Source organism: Cucurbita moschata, unplaced genomic scaffold (assembly GCF_002738365.1).
Source record: "Cucurbita moschata cultivar Rifu unplaced genomic scaffold, Cmos_1.0 Cmo_Scf00012, whole genome shotgun sequence".
Classification (NCBI taxonomy): Eukaryota; Viridiplantae; Streptophyta; class Magnoliopsida; order Cucurbitales; family Cucurbitaceae; genus Cucurbita; species Cucurbita moschata.
The window spans coordinates 2405938-2427072 of record NW_019268528.1 but is presented as its reverse complement, the minus strand read 5'-3'; the positions used below and the strand labels follow the sequence as shown (position 1 = coordinate 2427072).

At 34.5% G+C, this 21135-nt stretch overlaps 3 protein-coding genes across 9 annotated transcripts in view; all 3 read right to left on the bottom strand.

Annotated features, from left to right (window-relative positions):
• Positions 1-2567: 2567 nt before the first annotated feature.
• Positions 2568-10147, bottom strand: LOC111450258 (transmembrane protein 184A-like). 2 transcript variants are annotated; one of them, XM_023090283.1, is made up of 7 exons: positions 9694-10147; positions 9410-9566; positions 7156-7229; positions 6506-6655; positions 4206-4491; positions 3371-3604; positions 2568-3272 (listed from the first exon to the last, which is right to left on the bottom strand). In XM_023090283.1, the coding sequence occupies exons 2-7, from the start codon at positions 9563-9565 to the stop codon at positions 2907-2909; spliced, it is 1266 nt and encodes a 421-aa protein (XP_022946051.1). In that variant the 5' UTR covers position 9566; positions 9694-10147; the 3' UTR covers positions 2568-2906. The 2 variants fall into 2 exon arrangements, with proteins under 2 accessions (XP_022946051.1, XP_022946050.1); XM_023090282.1 differs by having other exon boundaries at positions 9410-9602; positions 9694-10146.
• A 4670-nt stretch (positions 10148-14817) lies between these two features.
• Positions 14818-18165, bottom strand: LOC111450260 (probable purine permease 5). Of its 5 annotated transcripts, none has more exons than XM_023090287.1 (2): positions 18046-18165; positions 14818-16178 (listed from the first exon to the last, which is right to left on the bottom strand). In XM_023090287.1, the coding sequence occupies exon 2, from the start codon at positions 16127-16129 to the stop codon at positions 15035-15037; it is 1095 nt and encodes a 364-aa protein (XP_022946055.1). In that variant the 5' UTR covers positions 16130-16178; positions 18046-18165; the 3' UTR covers positions 14818-15034. The 5 variants fall into 5 exon arrangements, with proteins under 5 accessions (XP_022946055.1, XP_022946059.1, XP_022946058.1 ...); XM_023090291.1 differs by having other exon boundaries at positions 14818-16173; XM_023090290.1 differs by lacking the exon at positions 18046-18165 and adding an exon at positions 17886-18023 and having other exon boundaries at positions 14818-16197.
• Positions 18166-19601: 1436 nt separating this feature from the next.
• The window catches only part of LOC111450858 (26S proteasome non-ATPase regulatory subunit 9-like), a 4153-nt gene continuing 2619 nt past the window's right edge, over positions 19602-21135 (bottom strand). For both annotated transcript variants that reach the window (XM_023091153.1, XM_023091154.1), the window contains exons 3-5: positions 20956-21060; positions 20093-20438; positions 19602-19989 (exon numbers count right to left, since the gene is read on the bottom strand). In XM_023091153.1, the coding sequence (XP_022946921.1) occupies positions 19968-19989; positions 20093-20438; positions 20956-21060 (473 nt within the window). In that variant the 3' untranslated portion in view covers positions 19602-19967. The remainder of the gene's footprint in view (positions 19990-20092; positions 20439-20955; positions 21061-21135) is intronic.

Here is a 21135-nt window from a genome sequence, read left to right as displayed (position 1 = left end):
AAAAAAAAAAAAAAAAAAAAAATCTGGACGGGACCATGCACGGGAACCCGCTCACTTTTTTAATAGAAATTATCTATTAAAATACTTCTTTGAGATTAATATATTTTTTAAAAAAATATAAAAAGACGGAAAAAAAATTCCTTGTAGTGAACTCGATCCGTCTTGAATTCTCTGTGAAGAATTTATGCTTCGATTCCTACAAAAATAAAAGAAGAATTCCACAAAGATGAAGACTTTGGAGGCGGGGACAGGAACCAAGGCATGAAAAACCCCGCCCTACGAGTGACTTCTCTGTTTATATAATTTTGATGATGTTGTTAATTTTGGGTCCGACTTTTAGGCTTGAGCTAATTCGAGATTAACCCATTCTTTCCTTCCCGACATCAACTCAGTCCTTCCATAATGAATTTGGACTAAATTAATTTGAATCTAACCACCGTGACGTCTAATTTAATTGGACTAGCTTGCGTCCTAGGATCAATTTTAAATAAGCATTTATATTGCATCGTTAATTTAAATTTATTATTCAACAACTATCATTTTACCATTTAGATCGACGTTGACTCGAGAATGTATTCGAGTCTCATAAGTTAAATAAGACAAATATTAATGAAAATATAATAATGATTATAATAATTTTAAAAACACTAAAATATATATATTAAAAATTAAAAACTAAAATATTTATTTTTAAAATTACATTTTAAATCTTTTCTAATTAAAATAGAATAAACCAAATATTTAATTAAAAAAATTTTAATTTCCATTAAATTTAAATTCTTTTAGAAAACCTAATAATTTAAAAAAAACAAAAAAAAATGTATTTCATGAAATTAAATTTAATTAATGCACAAATAAAACGTATCTCATAATTCTCGAGTTAAAAGCAATATTTTAATCTGTTTAAATAATTAATATATATATATATATATATATATATGGCTCGTTAAGAATTAATACTTCGAAAATGGTGAATAAAAAAAGTTGCTAAAATAAAAGAATTACATACACGCCATTAATACGAACATAAATCAAAGCAACAAACTCGAGGAATTATAAGACAAAGTAGGAAGTCCCCATTGAGTGAAGAAGATGACGTTAGCACATACATCTTCAATCTTCATTCTATTCACAATCTCCCTGATTCTTCTCGACAACAAGACCAAAAACGATACCTTCAAACTAAAACTCCTCGACTTTGTAAGCCGATACAATCGAAAACCCTTCTTGCCTCTCTTCAGTGTTTTCTTCATCCATCGACGTCTACACTTAACCACGTCATTACCTTCACAGTGTAGCTTCTCATACTGATTCCACCGACGTCCTCCAATGCCAGCAGTCTCCAAAAGACCCATTTGCTCGGTACTATAGATCAGGGATTCGAGCTTCTGAACTGTTAGGTCAAATATGTATGCTATGTTCGGGCTGACGAGGGACGAGTTTCTAAGTTTTGAATATGGACGGGATTGCAGAAATTTATAGAGTGACGGGTGAGGCTCCCCTATGATACGAGTCGAGTATTAAAATGTGGAAGGAGTAGGTGGTAGGAGTGTCTTTATTCATAAAATTCAAAGGAGGAATATTGGAAGGCATGTGCAATGATATATGTGCATGTTAGGTTAAAAAGGCATAAGGCCAATCATTGGGAAAGCAAGAGAATATATTTGTGCGGCTGAGATCTACCAGCTTTATTTATTAATTAATTAATTTATTTATTTATTTATTTCTGGTCCTCGAAGTTTAATATATTATGAATTGTGACACAGGTTGTCAAACTTTGACCCTTCGTCACCCACTAGTTTATTATTATATTATTTACTTGTGGAGGAAAATATTCCACCAACTTTGCAATTAGAGTCCTATAAAAGTGTCTATTTTAATTTTGACACGTCTTTAGTAGGCATTTGATTATTTTTTTTTTTCTAATTTTTAAAAATTTAAGTTTAATATTATTTGAGAAGATGTGAAAAAAATACTGGTGAAATTATCAAAAGATATTTCAATTCATGTCATGTTGAAGAAGAATGAAGTTTCATGTTATAAATTTTTGGGTGGATTACAATTTAGAGTAATTCTATTTATGTTGGATTAATTTGCCTCGTTCCTATGCATAATCAATCGAGAGACAATGTAGTTACCGTACAAAGTAGAACAAGCTTGTTCCTAATATACTCAATGAACTATTTTCGATTCAAGTCGGGTAAAACTTATTCACCGATCATCTTGAGGTCATGATACTACTTGTTATCATCTTAGTTTCTATCGCATACTACCGTGATGTCTGACAACTCTTCAACTCGGATTCTCAATCTCAAAAATTGAGAAAATAAGAGTAAAAAATAATGGAGTCGACCACATCAATATATTCAAACCAAAACGAGCAATTTAGAGCCCTCCAAGAACACCGCTAGCCGTTCTTCGCTAGAATTTGGAGCTAGCCATTTCCATAACTATACTATATTTCTAGCCATCTTCTCCAATTTCCATTTGTATTAAGTGTAATAATGTGTCAAATCCACAATGCACAATGGAAACAATATGCAAGCATTGAAAGGAGAATATCACATACTTCAACACCCCAAGAAAACTAATCATTTCCAAATACATACAAACATGAATCCTCAACTTAGAAATGTAGCAAAGTATCAGTATGATAATTTAAATGAATTTATATGCATGCTTGTGTATCAAACCTAATTTTTAACACATTAGAATCATGTATATACACCACCGACTCCGAGAAACACGCCATTGTACACGATTTTCTGTTATGCTGCAATACCAATGTGCACAAACGTCCCAGAAACGAAAGGTACACCCTAAAATCTCTATATGTATCTTTCGTTCTTTACGTATTCCCTTCACGAAAGATCTTGCTTTTCTTCCCTACCTGTCCACTATTCTCGTTACCTCCTCCCTGTGTCGTCTGCTGCAGCAACTTTTGAGGGGTAACTAGACATGTCCAAGTCGATAAGCGACATGTCGAATGGTGTGGATAAAGAGTTTGCGGCGTCCATAAGAAGAGAAGACTTCATTGCATCGGAATGTGCTGGTTCGAGGGCTAATTCGGAATCGTTCGGAGTACTTGAACTTGAAGACGAGATTGTGGAAAGCTGAATGTCATCTATCTTGTTTCCAATCATGTGTTTGTTTCTTCTAACAGCGTCCATCTCAGGCCCGGTAGGCACAAAGGTGCGTGATCGATACTTCCTTGTTCCTTCATCTCCATCGCTATGATTATAAAGAACATAGTCATGATAAGTTGGTGCAAACTGCAAAAGAAATGTGGTGTAAGTCAATAAACAAACCAGCAAAGAGATACCAAACCATCTACAAAAGAAGCTAACTCGAAAACTATATCAAGCCTCACCTGGTGGACCGTGTCGTGGTAGAAGTCGTTCAATTTTACAGCATGTGCAAGACTTCCCGTGAGACCATGCGAACCGCCAATATTAGCTCCTGCATATTCTTTGTATGGGAACGCGTAAAAATGACCTAAAGCAGCTATAAGCATCTCGATGCATATAATGAAATCTTGAAATTGAGCGGCTTCCTCTGCACTCTTGATGAATTGAGTTTTTGCAGCAAGAAACACAAGGACCCCCTAACCAAAGTACAAAGCAAAGAAATTTTATGAAAAAAAAAAAAAAAGAAGGGGTTCGGTTTATTCTACATCAGGCAAACATCTAAAATATTATAATAACAATAATAATAATATAAAATAAATAAAAAAGGAACATTTTGGTGATACCAATCAAGGAAAAAGGGATTGTTAGCTTGTTTTGGTCCATAGATCAAGAAAGCTATTAATCTAGTGCCTGGCCAGGGCAGGTAGAACAATTTCCATGTATTGGCATTTAATTTCATTCATAGAGAAATTTCCTATACTAATATGTAATTGTTACATGCTTGCACAGTATCAAAGAGATCGTTCATTGAAGCAATTAACATCACGTTTTATCTTGTAATTCGGGTTTTCTAAAGTCCAACCCGCCTTTTGTTCTATGATTTTTTTTAAGAAAATAAACTGCAAAACAGTTTTTCCACCATAAAATATTACAGTAACACTTCAGGAGCATTATATTTAACCTTCCTCTGAATGCCTTCCAAAAACAAACATAAATGCCACATACACACTAACAAAGGAAACATCTGTATGGAAACGACATGTGAGAAAAAAAAAACCTAAAGGAAAGGTCGTTTACCTGCCAGTAAGTCAAGAAGACAACAGATTTAATGATGATGAACTTCGGGACCGGGTTAAATGGTTGAAGTAAGTCTTTGCATGCCACATAAAACAACGCCAAAGCATAAAGAGCCATTGTGTATGAGAGAGTATAGATAATGGTGAGATAAAGGTATGATTGTTTTGGATTGAAATTTCCATCTTCATACTTCCCTTTCGCATACAATATAAGCGTAACAGCAACCAATATAGGCTTCAGAATCACAAATTGCAAACAGCCTTGCTTGCACCTCCGTATAAAACGCCTGCGTCAAAAGCTACCCGTAAGGTTATCTGATGAAATTTCAGACTGACATTTTTCTCTCTTGATAAGAGAGAAAAGATATATTTCTCCAACAGAAAGACATTAGATAAAAGGTCACCTTGACTAGATAAAACTTCTAATAAAGATCATCGAACATGGAGAAGCTTACTTATATATTCCTTACTATTCAAAACAGACTATTATACCAAAAATTAAAAAGAGCTCTGCAAATGGAGAGCAGAAAGCACTTATTAATACAAAGAAAGCTCTGCCCACAATCGAACTTGATTCAGTTTTCTAAATAAAAACAATATCGACAAAATGCAGACTTTCTGATGAAACAAACGTGACTTCCTTCAAAACGAATGGCCGTAATAAGGAAGCACAGAGCACGAAGAAGCAACAAATGCAAGAACAGAACCTAGCCTTATATAGCCAAGGAACCATCGTGATGCACACTTATGCCGAGGCGTTATGCAACAGAGTCAGACACTTCGGTTAGTCTCCCTCCCCAACCTACTGAACTGGCCCTCTATTCATTCATCAAAGCATGCAACAACTGACAAGTAAGCTCTTTCTGTTTCTTTCTCTCTCTAGTCTCTCCAACCCTCCCTCTCCATCTCTCTCTTTATCTCAGTCTAACAATCCTCTGCCTTTCGCTCCATTTGATTCCCTATTTTCCTCTCTCCATCTTACTCTTCATATCAAATCACTGTCAGTCACTTTAATTTCACTCTTGGACTGTCTGGAATCAAGAGTGGGTTGTTTATCATTTGCACATTGACTCTTCATCAAACAAAGGTCCAGGTCCAAAATGAGACCAAACCTAGAAATAATGGTCGCTTGGCAAATCCCCAAGGTATTGGATTTCAAATATATGATTTTTCTCAACAAAAGGTTGATTTTTTACCTTAAAAAATAATTCATTATTTTTTAAAAAATAATCCTAAAATATATGATTGTTAAGGGAACTTGTAGAATTTCAAATCCTATATAGGTAACCACCATGGTTTATAGACTCAACTCCCTGTGACCCTTTACTTTTTCATTAGCCCAAGTAAGTACTTGGCCAACTAGGCCAACCCATGGTGATTGCAAAAAGGCACCACATTTATTGAGAAAATGTACTCAATAAACATGTGGAGTTCAATAGATATTGAATACGACAACATGCTAAACCCATCAAAAGGAGTTTATTTGACTTGCTATTCCTAGTGACATTGTCTCATAGAATCAAGAAGCGAAAGAACAGCTTGAGAAAGATATTATTTTAGATGAATGGAAGAATAGCAAGCACAAGAAGAAGTAACAAGAAACACAAATAGTTCAAAATATTTTGATACCTACACCTTGGACCACATTGTGTCTGTTCTAAAGGTTTTGAGCCCTCTAGCTTGAGATATCTAGATCCATATCCTCCTAAGAGATATATCAATGAGGCTACGAATCTAGCACTGAGGAAGCAATAGCTAATACTTATGGTGAAAACGGATGAAAGTACAGAGAAGTATTTTTTTTATTCAAGTCCAAACATTGAGCAAAAGATAATGAAGGGATTAAGGGATGTTACCAGAAAGAGAGCAGAAGGTATTTTTGATAAATTATACCCATGACTATTAGGAAAATAATTACTAGAGACGGGGAATTTCACCACTTGCTCTTTCATTTGTGCTTTGCCCTATCATTATTATTATTATTATTTTTTAAGAAAAACTTCACTGAAAAAGTTAATGTGTTTATTTCTAAATTAATGCAGAATGAATAAAACAACGTATGTCCACTCAAAAACAAAAGAACAGCCAAAGGGCTTGGGATAGAGAGACCCCCTCCCCAAAGCAACTCTATAAGAAAGCCTTCCAATCGCTATTGTTAGTAATCATGGAGAAGGAATAGTATACATGTATCACATTAGAAGGAATTTAACATAACTCAACTTATACTATTATATGCTGCCGTAATAACTCGAAAATTATATCAATCCAAAATAAAACAAAGTTTAACTTCTGCGAACTTACCCATCTAGTGGTAGTGGAGGAAAGCAACATGTCATCAAGTACCACGATGGCTTTAATACACGACCACTTAAACTTATTACAACAGCTCCAGGACCACCAACCCATGCCAGACACAATGACAGAAAATTGTAAATGACCCAAGCTTCATAGCTAAAAGAAATCACGAAGTTAATAGTTAGATATTTGATCCATAACTGTAACCAAAGGACAATGAAATTAAAGTTCTTTACTATTAAATGAAGCCATGAGAGTTAAAATTATCATATTCCATTTTTATTCTATTTTTTAGATTGCATACAACCTCTATACACTAGGAACCTTTGGATAAAGGAGTGCTCAAGAGAACCATGTTTTAGATGGCAATTAAGAACCAACACTGGCAGGAAAAGGAATGACCAAGAGGCTGTTAAACATATGATAGTGAAGAAAAAACTAGAAAAGTTTATACTCTTTTTGTAGGCATTAGCAATCTTCCTCAAGTAGACCTCACACAATGTAATTACAACGGCTTCTAAACTATGAATGCTTTGATAGTTAAACCCTTCTCAAAATAAAAGATGCGAGAAAAGTAAACAAGCAGCTCTGCATAATAGAAATAGACATGAACTTCAGAATTTTATAAACAGTTTGATTTAGCAGTGACTACTTACACTTCCCGTATGGAATTAAAATAGATTGAACTCGAAGGTAAAACAAGAGACAAGAAGGACATCAGTGCATAAACCTGTAATCCAAGGAAGCACTTTTAGAATTTGCGAATAATGTATTGCAAAAAGGAAAACAAAAAGAGAAGGAAGGAAAGAACACAAACAAAGGCTTTAGTTAGAAATTACATATACAGAAGCATAGTAAGGCACATCCTGAGAATAGCCAACAGTAAACTTCGAGAATTTGGAGCCAAGAGATGGTGTGAAAGGGAGAGATGAATGAATAACATATTATGCAAACAATAGTTGTAGTCAGATGTATTTCCTCTGTCACGGTTAACCATTTGTAATCTAAGAACACAATTTATTCATGGTTTCTAACTCTATTCTTGAACGTAGGTCCAAATAGTTCTGCACCAAAATGTTAATAGAGGAACTTGGTCCCAATCATACGATGCCTTTGCAACCATAAGCAAATGAAAGGTAAATAAAGAATTGGATGATTCCACACAACATATTTTTAATTTGAAACAGATTATAGGAAAAAGGAAATTTTCCATTTGTCATTTATCCAGCAAATTAATACTCTTAAGAACTAGCAGGGAAATTTTTTATTTGTGGGTTTTTCTTTTCCATATCACAAAGGACTAGGAGAGGTTCTTTATGGACATTAGGATTGATTGCATTAGAAGAAAGGCAACGGATTTATAAGGGAAAGCACCAGAGCTTCCTAAGCTACAAAAGATCTCTCTGACTTTGGAGTTAACATCATATAATCATTCTGAACAAGACTAACTCATTTGCTCATTTCTGCTTCAAAACAAATTCTTTAAAGCTTACAGCTATTAACCACATTCCACTGATCTCACTTTTTAAAGTTGTCGTCAGTATAGAATGTGTTCAGTAGGCTGCAGCACCCATGGATGAACAAATTTTCTTATTAAAAAAATAAAGATTCCAGTACATGGAGCAACACAGGAAAAGAAACAAGCTTGTACAAAGAGAACAAAATGCAGAATGAACTTCCTTCTTCATGCTTATCCTTCCCTTCGGGTGATAATCCCAGACAGGTACCTTCTGGAATCCTATGTGATCAATGATTTAAAAAGGTCCTTCTGCTCAGTAGCAGTCATTCTTCTAAAAAAGGGAAAGATTCAACCTTATTAAGACTACTTTGAGTGGTATGCCTCTAGCTCATTTCCATGTTTAGACTACCTAACGATGTAAGCCAATCAATGAGAGATGCTCATGCTTATTTCGGAGCATCTTGGGCTTGATAGAGAAGGGCATTTCAAGGGAAGGAGAAAGTGTAGGAGGATGTCCATTCTGATGCTCATTTCATTACTTCCCTTTGAATTTTAGCTGCAACTTGTTTTCCTTCTGAAATTTTCTCTCAATTTTTTACGGTGGTTGCTCCTTATTGTTGCCCTGGTTTTTTGTGACTTCTATTGTATTTCTTACATTTTCCTTAATGAATGTGGTGCTAATAATAACCATAGCAGTAAAAAATAATACTAGAATCAACAAATCATTTCTTAATTAAAAAAAAATGCCATTGTTAGTACACCAAACGACGGGAATGGATCCATATTTTCTCTTCATAATGAACTGTCATGAAGCTCTTCTCCTTCTCAGGGAAATCTCTTTCAAACGAGCATCATTTTCTTTTCAAATAGTTACAGCCTAGAAATCCTTTATCCAGGGTCAAAGAAATCCAATCCTAGCTATCTAAACTGTTCCACTTTCAATATTTGAACTTTCCCAATTGAAGTCTCCGGAATTTCTCCAAAGTTATGCCAGTTTGATGGAATTTGGAAAGAAGATAAGAATGGAGGCTAAGACATCTTGAGAAAAAGCTAAACAAACTGCCTCTCTCACTTTTCAAACTTATACTCAACTTCCTCTACGGTCAGAAGTTAGACTCTTGTGATTTTCCAACAACTGAGCTTCCTCCTCGGACAAATAATATATTATTTTATAATAATCATGTAAAGTAAAATGTCTAAGAATGCACACAGGATAACAAAATGAAAAACAAACAACAAATGAACGAGTGTATAAATTGTCGTGAAATCAAGAAACTCAAGCTTGAATCAAGCATAAGGAACATAATATGTAGTTGTGCATAAATCAGAGATACATGATCTTCAAGCATGAAAATATCAACAAGGAAGCTTCAAAACTAAACCACAACCAAAAAAAAAACCCGAAGGATCCGTTCTTAAATATATACAAAATGGGAGGAAGGAAAACTAACCGGGACCATAAAGATGATCCGCACGATATATCTCTGATAAGTAGGTTCCGTATAGTTCAAAAGATGCCGGTAGATATGAAAAACTGCCAGAGCAATGGCTCCAACCGTGCAAATAAACGCAATAATGCTGTAGTAGATAGGAACCACTTCCCCCATTCTGAAAATTGATCACCAAGGTGCGTGCACAAATTATCTACAGGATCAAATTAGTAGTTTTTTGTGAAGGAATGATAATTCATCAACACTAAAGACATATTAACCAGGAAGAAAAATACTTCACTTGCCTGTTGCTGCTTCAGAAGCCTGATCCCGACAACAAATGAGAAGATTCACAGAAACCCTAGAGTCTGCCACCAAATGAACAATTAACTGGAGGCAGACCGCAAAATAGAACCGTCAAACGACTTCGGCTACTGAACACTCAGTGTATTTCGCACAGCATTGAAAAACTACCAGAATTCCACAAACGAATTGAACGAGAACTCGTATGAAACGCCATAATTGAAACTTATTTCAGAAATTAAGAAATCGATAGAGCACCATCAACTTCCCCGGAGATTGAAAGGTAAGAATCTATAGCAGGCGGATCTGGCGGTGGAAGTGAAATGGAAAAAGAACAAGAAAGTGTTGGAATTGAAACGAAGAAGACGAAGAGGAAGCTGAGCTGGAAATGAACAATGGCGGCTTCGAGTCTCGCGGAAGAACACCCGAATACCTTGCAAACTCAAAGTCGGGAATAAAAATGGTTTAATTATAAAAATAATAATAATAATAATAATAATAATAATAAAAAGTTGAAATTAATAAAAATATATTTTATTATAAATAACCATTTAACTTTCTAATTTTTCATTTAATACTTTTAAACTTCTTAATTTTTCATTTAATAACTTTAAAATTTTCGATAAGAGAAAAAAATTTAAGAAATTTAAAAATATTAATATTGGTTTTAAAAGTTTATAAATATTTTTTAAACCCATTATTAAATATTTTTTATCTTTTATAAAAAATAAAAATAAAAAAATTGAAAGTTTTAAAGAATCAATGAAAGGTTAAAAGTTCAAAGTTATTGTTTAAATGTATTTTTTAAATAAAATATTAATGGTTTTTATCTAAAATTAATAGTAAATGTATTTTTTTTAATTTATTTTATTTTTTTATTTTTTTTTATTTTTTTTTTAAGTTTATAAAGATATAATGGAAACTTTTATAAATCAGATTAAATGCAAAAATCCTAATCTAGCTTAAAAAAAATAACCCTAAAATATAGAATATTCAAAAATTTTGTATTTTAAGAGTGAACAATATTTTTACATACGAACATAGATTCTTTTAGCACGTCTTATCCTCACTCAGATGATTTTTAAGAAAATAATTAGGAGATCACCGAGCGTAAGATTCTTTTAAGTGAAACATGTTTAACTTTTATAATAGTGCAGCTCGAGTGGCAGCTTCTTTTATGAAGAGAGTCGTTGAGCCAAGTTCAACCTTTAAAGTTGCAGAGTCAACTAGGGTTTCCCGTCTTTCAACCTTTAAAGCTGCGGAGTCAACCAAAGTTTCCCCCCTTTTTTTCGTCCATTTACCTAGCTTCAATCGGTACGTCTAGGAAGGAGTTCTGAATTTACAGGATATTAAATTGAATTATATCTTGTACGATCTAAATTTTGAGTCGATTAACCTCATAACTTATTAAATTAAAATTTTATTCCACCTTAACAAATTACAAATTATTAGACATTATCCAAAGTTTCATATCTATTACATTAACTTATAAATAGATATATAGATTTGTTTATAATTTAATTTATTTTTATTCTTTGAAGGATAATCAGAGCGGATAGACTAGATATAAATTTAAATTTTATGTTTAATAAAACTTTAAAATTTTTAATTTTATATTTAAGATTATGATAAGATAAGGAATCATTACAAGGGGAATAAGATTCGGATTACCTTGTTGATCGAATATCTGAAGGCAAGAACATTGTTTGAGATTTGAATCACTCCACAAGCAAGATCGATCATGTCTAGCTTGAATGATTCTTGTTGATTAAATATCTCAAACACTTGTTTGAGATTCGAATAACTCCACAAGCAAAATTGATCATGTTGAGCTTGAATGATTTTACATGCAACCTAAACTACGTAGAATTGCAAACAAACTTAGCCATTGGGTAAAGAAAAGCACAAATGCTTCTTTTACTCTATTTTCCAAGTCCTCCTACAAATACAACATACATGGCTAGCCTCAAAATGAAACTGACATTCCACCCAAAACTTATAACATGAAATTTCATTTTCTTGAATGTGGCATGAATTGAAATATCTTTAGATAATTTCAACAATATTTTCTTCCCATCTTCATTGAAGTATATTGTATGATTGATGTCTCTTGGTTCATATCAGATTAATTTGGATTTTTGGTCCAAATCAACGCTCTAATTTTTTTAACACAATCTTGAATGTTTGATCTTGTGGTCGAGAAAATATGATCTTATCAGTTATTCTAGCCGATATTGAAATCAATACAAATGAAAACCGTGAACTCAATATAAATCAAACTATTTCAAAATTTAAAACACAACGCCTACCTTGCTCGTATAAACTCGCTTAGTTGAAAGTTAAATTATAATTTTAGTTAATTAATATTGATATTGTTGAGTTATTTAATTTTTTAGAATATACCGATCTATTAAATACAAAATTAAAAGTTTAATGTTCTGTTTTAAACACGTTCATCTTCAATTCATTATTTTTTTTAAACGATAATATTTTAGAAAAATTTATTTTTGGTCGAGAGTTTTGAGTATGGTTTCTATTTAGACCATAGGTTTCAAAATGTTACACTTGGTACATCGATTTCCAAATATTACATTATTACCCTTTAATTTTGAATTTAATTTCTAATTTGGTCTATAGACTTTAATGAAATTACATTTTTACCCTTGAGTTTCACTAAAACTCATTTTTTATTCATTTGTTTTAATTTTCTATTAACTAATTCAAACCAAAATAATTACAACTAAATGAATATTTATTAATTTTCGACCACTAATAAACATAATTGAAAAACCTATCTCGTAATTATTTTCAATTAATTAATTGAAAGTTAGCACAAATAAATAATAATAATAATAAAAACTACCTAAGGGCAAAAGGGTAAAAGTGCAAAATCTAATACATTAAGGATAGAATAGAACAATAAAATATAAAGATAAAAAATATGATATTTTAAAATTTAAGAACTCACTGTTAGCAAATATTATTCAGTTTGGGCCGTTATGTATCGTCTCACAATTTTAAAAGGTATTTTATTAGAGAGAGATTTCCACACTGTTATAAAGAATGTTATATTCCCGTCCTCAACCAAAGTGAGATCTCACAATTCTCACAATCCATTCCTCTCGAAAAACTTAACGTCCTTGTTGGCACATCGCTCGATATCAAACCCTGACACCATTTGTAAACTGCTCGAGCCCACCACTAACAAACACTGTCCACTTTGGCTCACAATTCTCACAATCCATTTCTCTCGAAAAACTTAACGTCCTTGTTGGCACATCGCTCGATGTCAGACCCTGACACCATTTGTAAACTGCTCGAGCCCACCACTAACAAACACTGTCCACTTTGGCTCACAATTCTCACAATCCATTTCTCTCGAAAAACTTAACGTCCTTGTTGGCACATCGCTCGATATCAAACCCTGACACCATTTCTAAACTGCTCGAGCCCACCACTAACAAACACTGTCCACTTTGGCTCACAATTCTCACAATCCATTCCTCTCGAAAAACTTAACGTCCTTGTTGGCACATCGCTCGATGTCAGACCCTGATACTATTTGTAAACTGCTCGAGTCCACCACTAACAAACACTGTCCACTTTGGTCCATTAAGTATCATCATTAGCTTCAAGATTTTAAACGGTTTGAGCAATTTATTATTATTTATTTTTCAAAAACATGTTTATATGTTTTGGGAGAAAAGATTTTGAAATAATAATGTGAAGCTAAAATCCAAAAAAGTGGTTGCAATAAATCTGTCACAAAATACAATTAGATTTGACTTTTAATATGACAGCTCACAATAATTAAAATAATTTTTTATAAAAAAATTAAACTAATTAAACGTACTTAATTACTTAATTAATGCTTAAACGTATCAATTTAGATCATCACTAATGATTATAATTATTTAATTATTTTCAGTAGCTTTCCTTTAGAATCAAATCAAAATTATTAGGAAAAAAAAAACATATATATTAATGAAAAAACAGGTGTGATGTATTATTTTGATAGAAAATTAATATTAATCCTATTTTTTTAACACAAATAATAATATCCAAAAAAAATTTGAATTTTTACCGACCGTAATAAAAAATTAACGGCTACTAGCTACACTCATTTTTAATTAATTGGCTACTAGCTACACTCATTTTTGTGCTCGTGTCGTTTCTTTAGCTCAACCATAGATTTGGAGATTCGAATCTTTTGACCACTTGACCACTTAATCGAGAATATATGTCTTCACTATTTTAGTTATGCTCGGGTCAATCCAACCTATTCGAATCTTTGACCACTTAATCGAGAATATATGTCTTCACTATTTTAGTTATGCTCGGGTCAATCCAACCTATTTACACCTCACAAGCTTAACATTTGGTTTCGAGAATTTGTGTACTCAACTGATCGAGCAAATCCATAATCAATTTCTAGAACCTAAATTTATTCAAAAGTTTCAATAATACCCTCAAGAAAGTCTAAAATTACCATTTTGGATGAAAATCGTTAATACTTTCTTTAAAAAAAGATCATTGAATTTTTAACCGTGTTTCAAAAATACCCTTAACTCAAGAACTATGTCTAACAAATACCTGTGAAATTTTAAAAATAACATTAACACCATTTGTTTATGAAAAAAAAAATCAAAATTTTGATTTTTTTACTGTCAATATATAAACAAAAATACATCTGATAGTTTAAAATGTTTAAGATTTCATTCTCTTTTTTGACTGTTATGCACTTTTTTTTATACCGTCTCCTTATAAGACTCTTTTTGATTGAATAGTGTGAGACTGTATTAACGCTCACCTCCACCCCAAGGTCTCAGGCCCTGGTAGGAGTGGAGTCGAGATAGCCCATGTAGTCTTTTAGTTCCTTTTTCATAAACAATACTTACTACTCATAACGAAAAAGATTTCGGTTTATTTACAGACAGATGTCGTGTGTACTGATTGACCAGATGCAATTCATACCTGTTGACAGATGACAGACAGAAGAACGGGAAGTAACATATCTTTCAAGAAACAAAACGATGTTACTTACGTGCAGGGTCTTCGCCTCCTTGAATAAAATCAAAGCGAATATAAAAATTATAATTTTTTTTTTCAAATAAATTGAGATTTTCCAAGTTCTAACAACATTATCCACTAACTTATGAATTCACACAAACAAACAGTAAATTGTAAGTCAAATGTAGCAGAATTTAAGGAACAAGAACACACAGCAAAGCAAGCTTATGATCTAAGAGACTATACAAGAGATCTTAAAGTAAAATGAGCAAATCATAGGACCGGGTCGTAATCAACAATTCGAGAGTCGAAAAATGCAAGAATAGTATAAGTTTAGGATTGCTTACTTATAGAAGAACTGCCATAAATGTAGGAGCTGAATCCCCAGAAAGTGATAACTAAAGAGAGGATCTTGAAGCCACTCATAGGATCTTTCAAGAAAATCACAGCACCAATACTCGTAATAGGCACCCGAACCGCGTTCAAGACGCCAGCAAGAATGGTCGATGATAAAAACAGAACAGCAGTTCCTCCCAACACTCCTAACTGGAAAGAAACTGCACTCCAAATAAGCACGAGCAAATACGACGACTTACCACCGACGAAACTTTCAGCTTCTGATTTCATGTTCTGAAAATCATTATTTAGAACGACGCCGAGAGTCGTAAACAAGAAGGCGAAAAACGAAACCATTACTTGTTGTTCCAACACAACGTGGAAAGACTTTCGGTCGAGGAGCTTTATGAAAACTAGCTCGGATAGAGCGAAGATGAGTCCATGGAGAGCGGAGCCTAATATATCCCATACGAATCCTAATATGTATTGCTGATCGGTTATGCCTCCATATCTATCTGAATTCGAATCCAAACCGATCATCACAACTGCAGCTGTGATAATGAAGGCAGCATTCAATATCGAGGCATTAAGTCGATTCTTGGCAAGAAGGTAACCGAATAATACAGAGAATACGAGCGACGACGAAGCCAAAAGTGAAGCGGTAGAAGCAGGGAGGTATGCATAAGCATATGCATACATGAGGTTATCAGCTGCACTTAAGAATCCCAGCACAACATAAGAAACAATGAGCTTCCAATTCAGAGGGGTAGGATGGATATCAGATAAGAAATACATGGGAAACAACAATAGAGCGGGAATAGGCCAGCCGACGACCGATACCCAGGAAATGATCCATTTGCTCTTCCCACCGTTGTCGTAATAGACACGGGAAAGTATAGACGAAGCGGGGAACGCCACAAGCATTGCTACACTGCTTAGAGCAAGAAGAATCCAATGTGAGATTGGTTTTCTTCTGAATGCTTCTGAAGCTGTTTGCCTGATGGCCGAGATCCGCTTCCATATTGAAGCTGAAGCCTCTTCCGGGGCATTCTCCGTTACATCCATCGATATATAAGAATCATCATAAGACATGTGTAGTCAAGCAATATATTCGGTTCGAACCTCGAAGAGAGATGCTGACCTAGACACAAATAGCATAGCTTCTGATCTTTAGAAAATTGAAGCAGACAGAGTTACAGACAACATGGCACATCCAGTCAAAGTCTTCTTGAATAAACAATACAATTGAGTAAAAGATAGAGAAGATTCTTAGTCATTTTTTTCCTATAAAAAAATATTATTAGCATTGCTATCAATGTGACAAGTTTGACTTCTACAAACAAAGAAACTAACAGTACCAATTCAAATTTGATAACCCGAACCTAACTCGAGGACAGCAAAACGATGATTGGCTTGTCGAAGTGCTTGATGGATGGTGCTTTAAAGGAGAAGGGAAGATAGTTTGACATTGTGCTATAAGGGTGTCTTTTGATTCTTTTTGTATAATTATGTAACAACCCAACCCACGCTAGCACACCGCTCGGTGTCTGCCTTTGATACTATTTGTAACAGCCCAAACCCACTGCTAGCAGATATTGTCCGCTTTGGCTCGTTACGTATTGTCGTCAGCCTCACGATTGTAAAACGCATCTACTAGAGAGAGTTTCCACACCCTTATAAGGAATGCTTTGTTCCCATCTCCAACCGATGTGAGATCTCCCAATCCACCCCCCTTAGAGGTCCAATGTCCTCATTGGCACACCGCCTAGTGTCTGGCTCTAATACTATTTGTAACAGCTCAAGCCCACCGCTAACAAATATTGTCCTCTTTAGGCTTTCCCTTTCTGGTTTTCTCTCAAGGTTTTAAAACGCATCTGCTAGGGAGAAGTTTCCACACTTTTATAAAGAATGTTTCGTTCTCATCTCCAATCAATGTGGGATCTCACAATCCACCCCCTTCGGGGCCCAACATCCTTGCTGACACACCGCCTCGTGTCCACCCCCCTTCGGCGCACAGCCTCCTCATTGGCACATCGCCCGATGTCTGGCTCTGATACCATTTGTAACGACCCAAGTCCACAGCTAGCCGATATTGTCCTCTTTGGGTTTTCCCCTTCGAGCTTTCCCTCAAGGTTTTTAAACCGCGTCTGCTAGGGAGAAGTTTCCACACCCATATAAATAATGTTTCATTCTCCTCTTCAACCGATGTGGGATCTCACAAACACTCATTATATAAAGCTAATGTAGGTTCAACCTTTATTAGGCACGTATCGAACACTCATTAAGTACACTAAATAGACAGATAATAATATAGGTCAAAAAGAGTTCAAGACCCAACTCATTTCATTTTTCAAACATATGAATGCATAACCGTGTTGAGGTGTATACTTCAATAAATGTGACCTTGCCATGTCTATGTCCTAGATTTGTTTAAAAATGGCATATCAGTAGAATCATGGCTTTGATCATAATGTAGATACAAGGTTTAACCACAAGAACATTTCAAAGGAAACCAGACCCCTACGCCCATCGCTTTGGTTGAACCATGTCAGAGTAATTAACCCAACACAATTGTAAAACAAACCACCAGAACCATAAGTTTCTATCATTTCTAATTCCTATTGCAATTCATAGCCAATGAAAAACAACGCAGCATCCACAAAATGAAACATCAAAACATCAAGATTCTTCCATAGATGTAAAATTCCACATTAGAAACAGGGGAAATCAATCAAATCCATCACTAAACTCAACTCCAGAAACAACCCAGAAAGTGAAATCCACAACTATAACAAAATCATAAAGAAAACAAACATCTAAATTAAAAAATAAGAACAACCCAGCTCACCCATTAGCAAAATATGCAAGAACAAGACATGAAAAACCTGAGAAAACACAAAGGCGGCTAAGCCTGTCAAGGGTTGACAGTGAATGCTGCGGGTTTTGGCGGAGATACCAAAAAGTTCGAATCATAAGCATAGGACTGAAAGATCAAGAAATACTTTTACCTGTTTATGAGCAGGCGAAGGCCTGAAGCGTATGTGCGGCTGCAGAAGAATTTGGAGAAGATTATGGGAATGTTATTCACACTCAGGGGCTCGGTGTTCGAACAACTGCCACAATCCACGTTTTTTAATATAATATTAGGTTAAATTAATAAAAGAAACTCGTTTCAATAATACTTTATTTAAAAAATAAAAAATAAAATCTAAAAAAATCTTTAAAAAAACTGATAATACTTTTATTTAAAAAATACATTTAATTTCAAAAGTTTGAAAAGTAACTTGTTTAACTTACAAAAATGATTTAAAACCTAACTTTTGAGTTTTAAAAATCTATATGAATTTTTTTAAACAATATTAAAAATTTAAATATATTTTTGAAACAAATCACTAACAATTTCAAACTGGAACTTATGAAAATTTAAAAGTATTTTTTTAGACAAAATATAAGTTTAGGTCGTTTTAAAAAATGTATAGATCTCTATACTTTTCTTATATAATTTAATGCATGAATAGAAATATTAGCAAAAATTTCTCCGGTCTAACATACTATATATGCATATATACATATATATAATACTATATATATATATATATTTATAAATGAATTGATAGAACGAACCTAACATATTAAGATTATATTTGATTTCTTTGCTAACAATGATTTACAAAGAATAGGTACCCTAAAAGAAAATTTTCCGTTCATCTCAATATATTCTCTCGATCAAGAGGTTTGAGGATCAAATACTCTCTTCTAGACAAAACGAAAAAAGAAAAAAAAAAAAAAAGTGAGAAGAAGGGCACCGGAGCTTTTAAAACAATGGCAGTGCCCTCCAAAATGGAGACAAACGAGTTGGTAAATAAATTGAATACAGCCGCCTGGAGTTGGTGAACAAAGGCTTCCCATTTGCTTAGCTTTTCATGCATCTTTTCAACACCTCTCTCTCTCTCTCTCTGAAAAAAATTAGGCTGAACTTTTCCACTCCTAAACTGTGGATTTCAGATTCTAACGTCTCAGATCGCTAGCAAATATTGTCCTCTTTGAACTTTTTTTTTCAGACTTCCCCTCAAGACTTTAAAAAGCGTCTACTAGGAGAAGGTTTCCACACCCTTATAAAGGGTGATTCGTTCTCCTCCCCAACCAACGTGGGACATCACAATCCACCCCCTTTGGGGCCCAGCCTCCTCGCTGGCACTCTTTCCTTCCTCCAATCGATGTGGGACCGCCCCTAAATCCACTCCCTTTCGAGGCCCAGCGTCCTTACTAGCACACCGCCTCGTGTCCACCACCCCCTTTGGGGAACAACGAGAAGGTTGGCACATCATCCGGTGTTTGACTCTAATACCATTTGTAATGCCCCAGATCTACCGCTAGCAGATATCGTCCTCTTTTTCCCTCAAGACTTTAAAATGCGTCTATTAGGGGAGGTTCCGTTCTTCTCCCCAACCAACGTGGGACATCACATCGATCCAGAAACCTCACCAAGAGGCTAAGGCCAAATGTTTTCCAGATCTGAACATTTTTGGTTTAATCCTAAGATAACAAGCAATGAAAATGAAAGTAGTAAGCTAAAAGTCCTTTGATTCCATTAACAAAATGATGTTCTCAAGAAAAGTATCATGTCTTCTGAAGTAACTTTACACACAAAGCAACAAGAAACAGTAAAGATTGACATCATAAGAAGTACACCACTAAAATAGCATAAAACTGCAACTTATCCTATTGTTTCAATTTACAGAAAATCTATGCAAAATGACAAAAAAAAAAAAGGGCAGTGTGGGCAATAATTGGATTATAAAACCAGTCAAACACGTGGAACCTAGAATTAAACCAGTAGATTGAGTGTAGAACATGAGAGTTGAGCAGAAATGGTTACTGTTTTTATCAACAGCCACCAGGGACAGGTTGAAATTGTGGTTAGAGCCAGCTACAACATCCGAAAATGGCATCTGCAAGCACCCAATAGCAATGAATTAGTGGTCAGGTCTAGTAGAACATTCACCATTGAATTGAGAATTAAGCGGGTATAGAAAGGACGAGCAACACACATACCCAAGGAGACCCCGGCCATGCCATGATCTGGGTGTCACGGTTAAATTGACTGGAGTACCATGCCTCGTAACCACAACAGGTATTGGACGACCTTGATTACTCTGTGCTTCAGAGGCAAGCCTATGCAACAGAACATCACCGCCTTCTACATTCCCAAATTTAAGAACTTGATCGCCTAGTTGTAATCCATCATCTGCTGCTGGCGATGCATCGGCTATTTCGTCAACCAGTGCAAAAGGTATACCTCCATTTGCATCTATGTCCATTGCAGTGGACGATACATTTGAGGATGGTACTGCAACAGTTGTGACAGATGACCTTTGGCCATTTGAAACCTCTGTATTCCCTAATAGATGCATGAGATAGGTAGAATCAGGATTGATCCCATGATAATTATTCAAATGGCACACATATCACGAGACAATTTTCAATAGAGATATCTGCAGGTGATTCTAGTACAGGATATATGTACTTGTGAAATCAGCAGGCATGTGATGGCTTTTCTATTCTGGTTATCATTATTGTTACTTTTGTTTCACAAGAAAGTTTCATAAGAACAAAATTCTTGAAAAGGCAACCGTAAACGCGAGGGGAGATCAATTCCCCCACAAAGACAATTAGGCAACACAGAAGCAGAATCCAAATGATATATAGTTGAGAAGGGCATTAAAGTTTAATCGAGAAGGGCAATAAAAAAGAAGCCCACAAAAAGGGGGAGCCAAGCAACAAACTATGAGTGTATAAGTGTGGAAACCTCCATGAGTTAGTTAACTATGGCATAGAAATTCTAGTGCAGCCGCAGCTGAGGCATGCAAGGATAAACGATGTGTTATTCTGCAGCATAGCATCTATCTCACAATTACCTGCATCCTTAGAGAGTGCCAAGCTCGAAGCAGGCTTTGCAGAATGCAAAATTTGTATGTTCTGATTAATCTTTTCAGTGATCTCCGTATGGTCATTTCTCAGCTCTACAAAAAAAAAAAAAAAAAAAAAAAAAAAAAAAAAAAAAAAAAAAAAAAAAAAAAAAAAAAAAAAAAAAAAAA

What these genes read in the sequence shown, in the direction of transcription:
- LOC111450260 (XM_023090287.1), bottom strand. Translation starts at nt 16,129, where the DNA reads ATGTCTTATGATGATTCTTATATATCGATGGATGTAACGGAGAATGCC.
- LOC111450258 (XM_023090283.1), bottom strand. Translation starts at nt 9,565, where the DNA reads ATGGGGGAAGTGGTTCCTATCTACTACAGCATTATTGCGTTTATTTGC. An exon ending in TTTAATTCCATACGGGAAGT is followed by an intron (nt 6,656 to 7,155) that starts GTAAGTAGTCAC and finishes GATTTCTTTTAG; the next exon opens with CTATGAAGCTTGGGTCATTT. An exon ending in ACCACGACACGGTCCACCAG is followed by an intron (nt 3,273 to 3,370) that starts GTGAGGCTTGAT and finishes TTTCTTTTGCAG; the next exon opens with TTTGCACCAACTTATCATGA.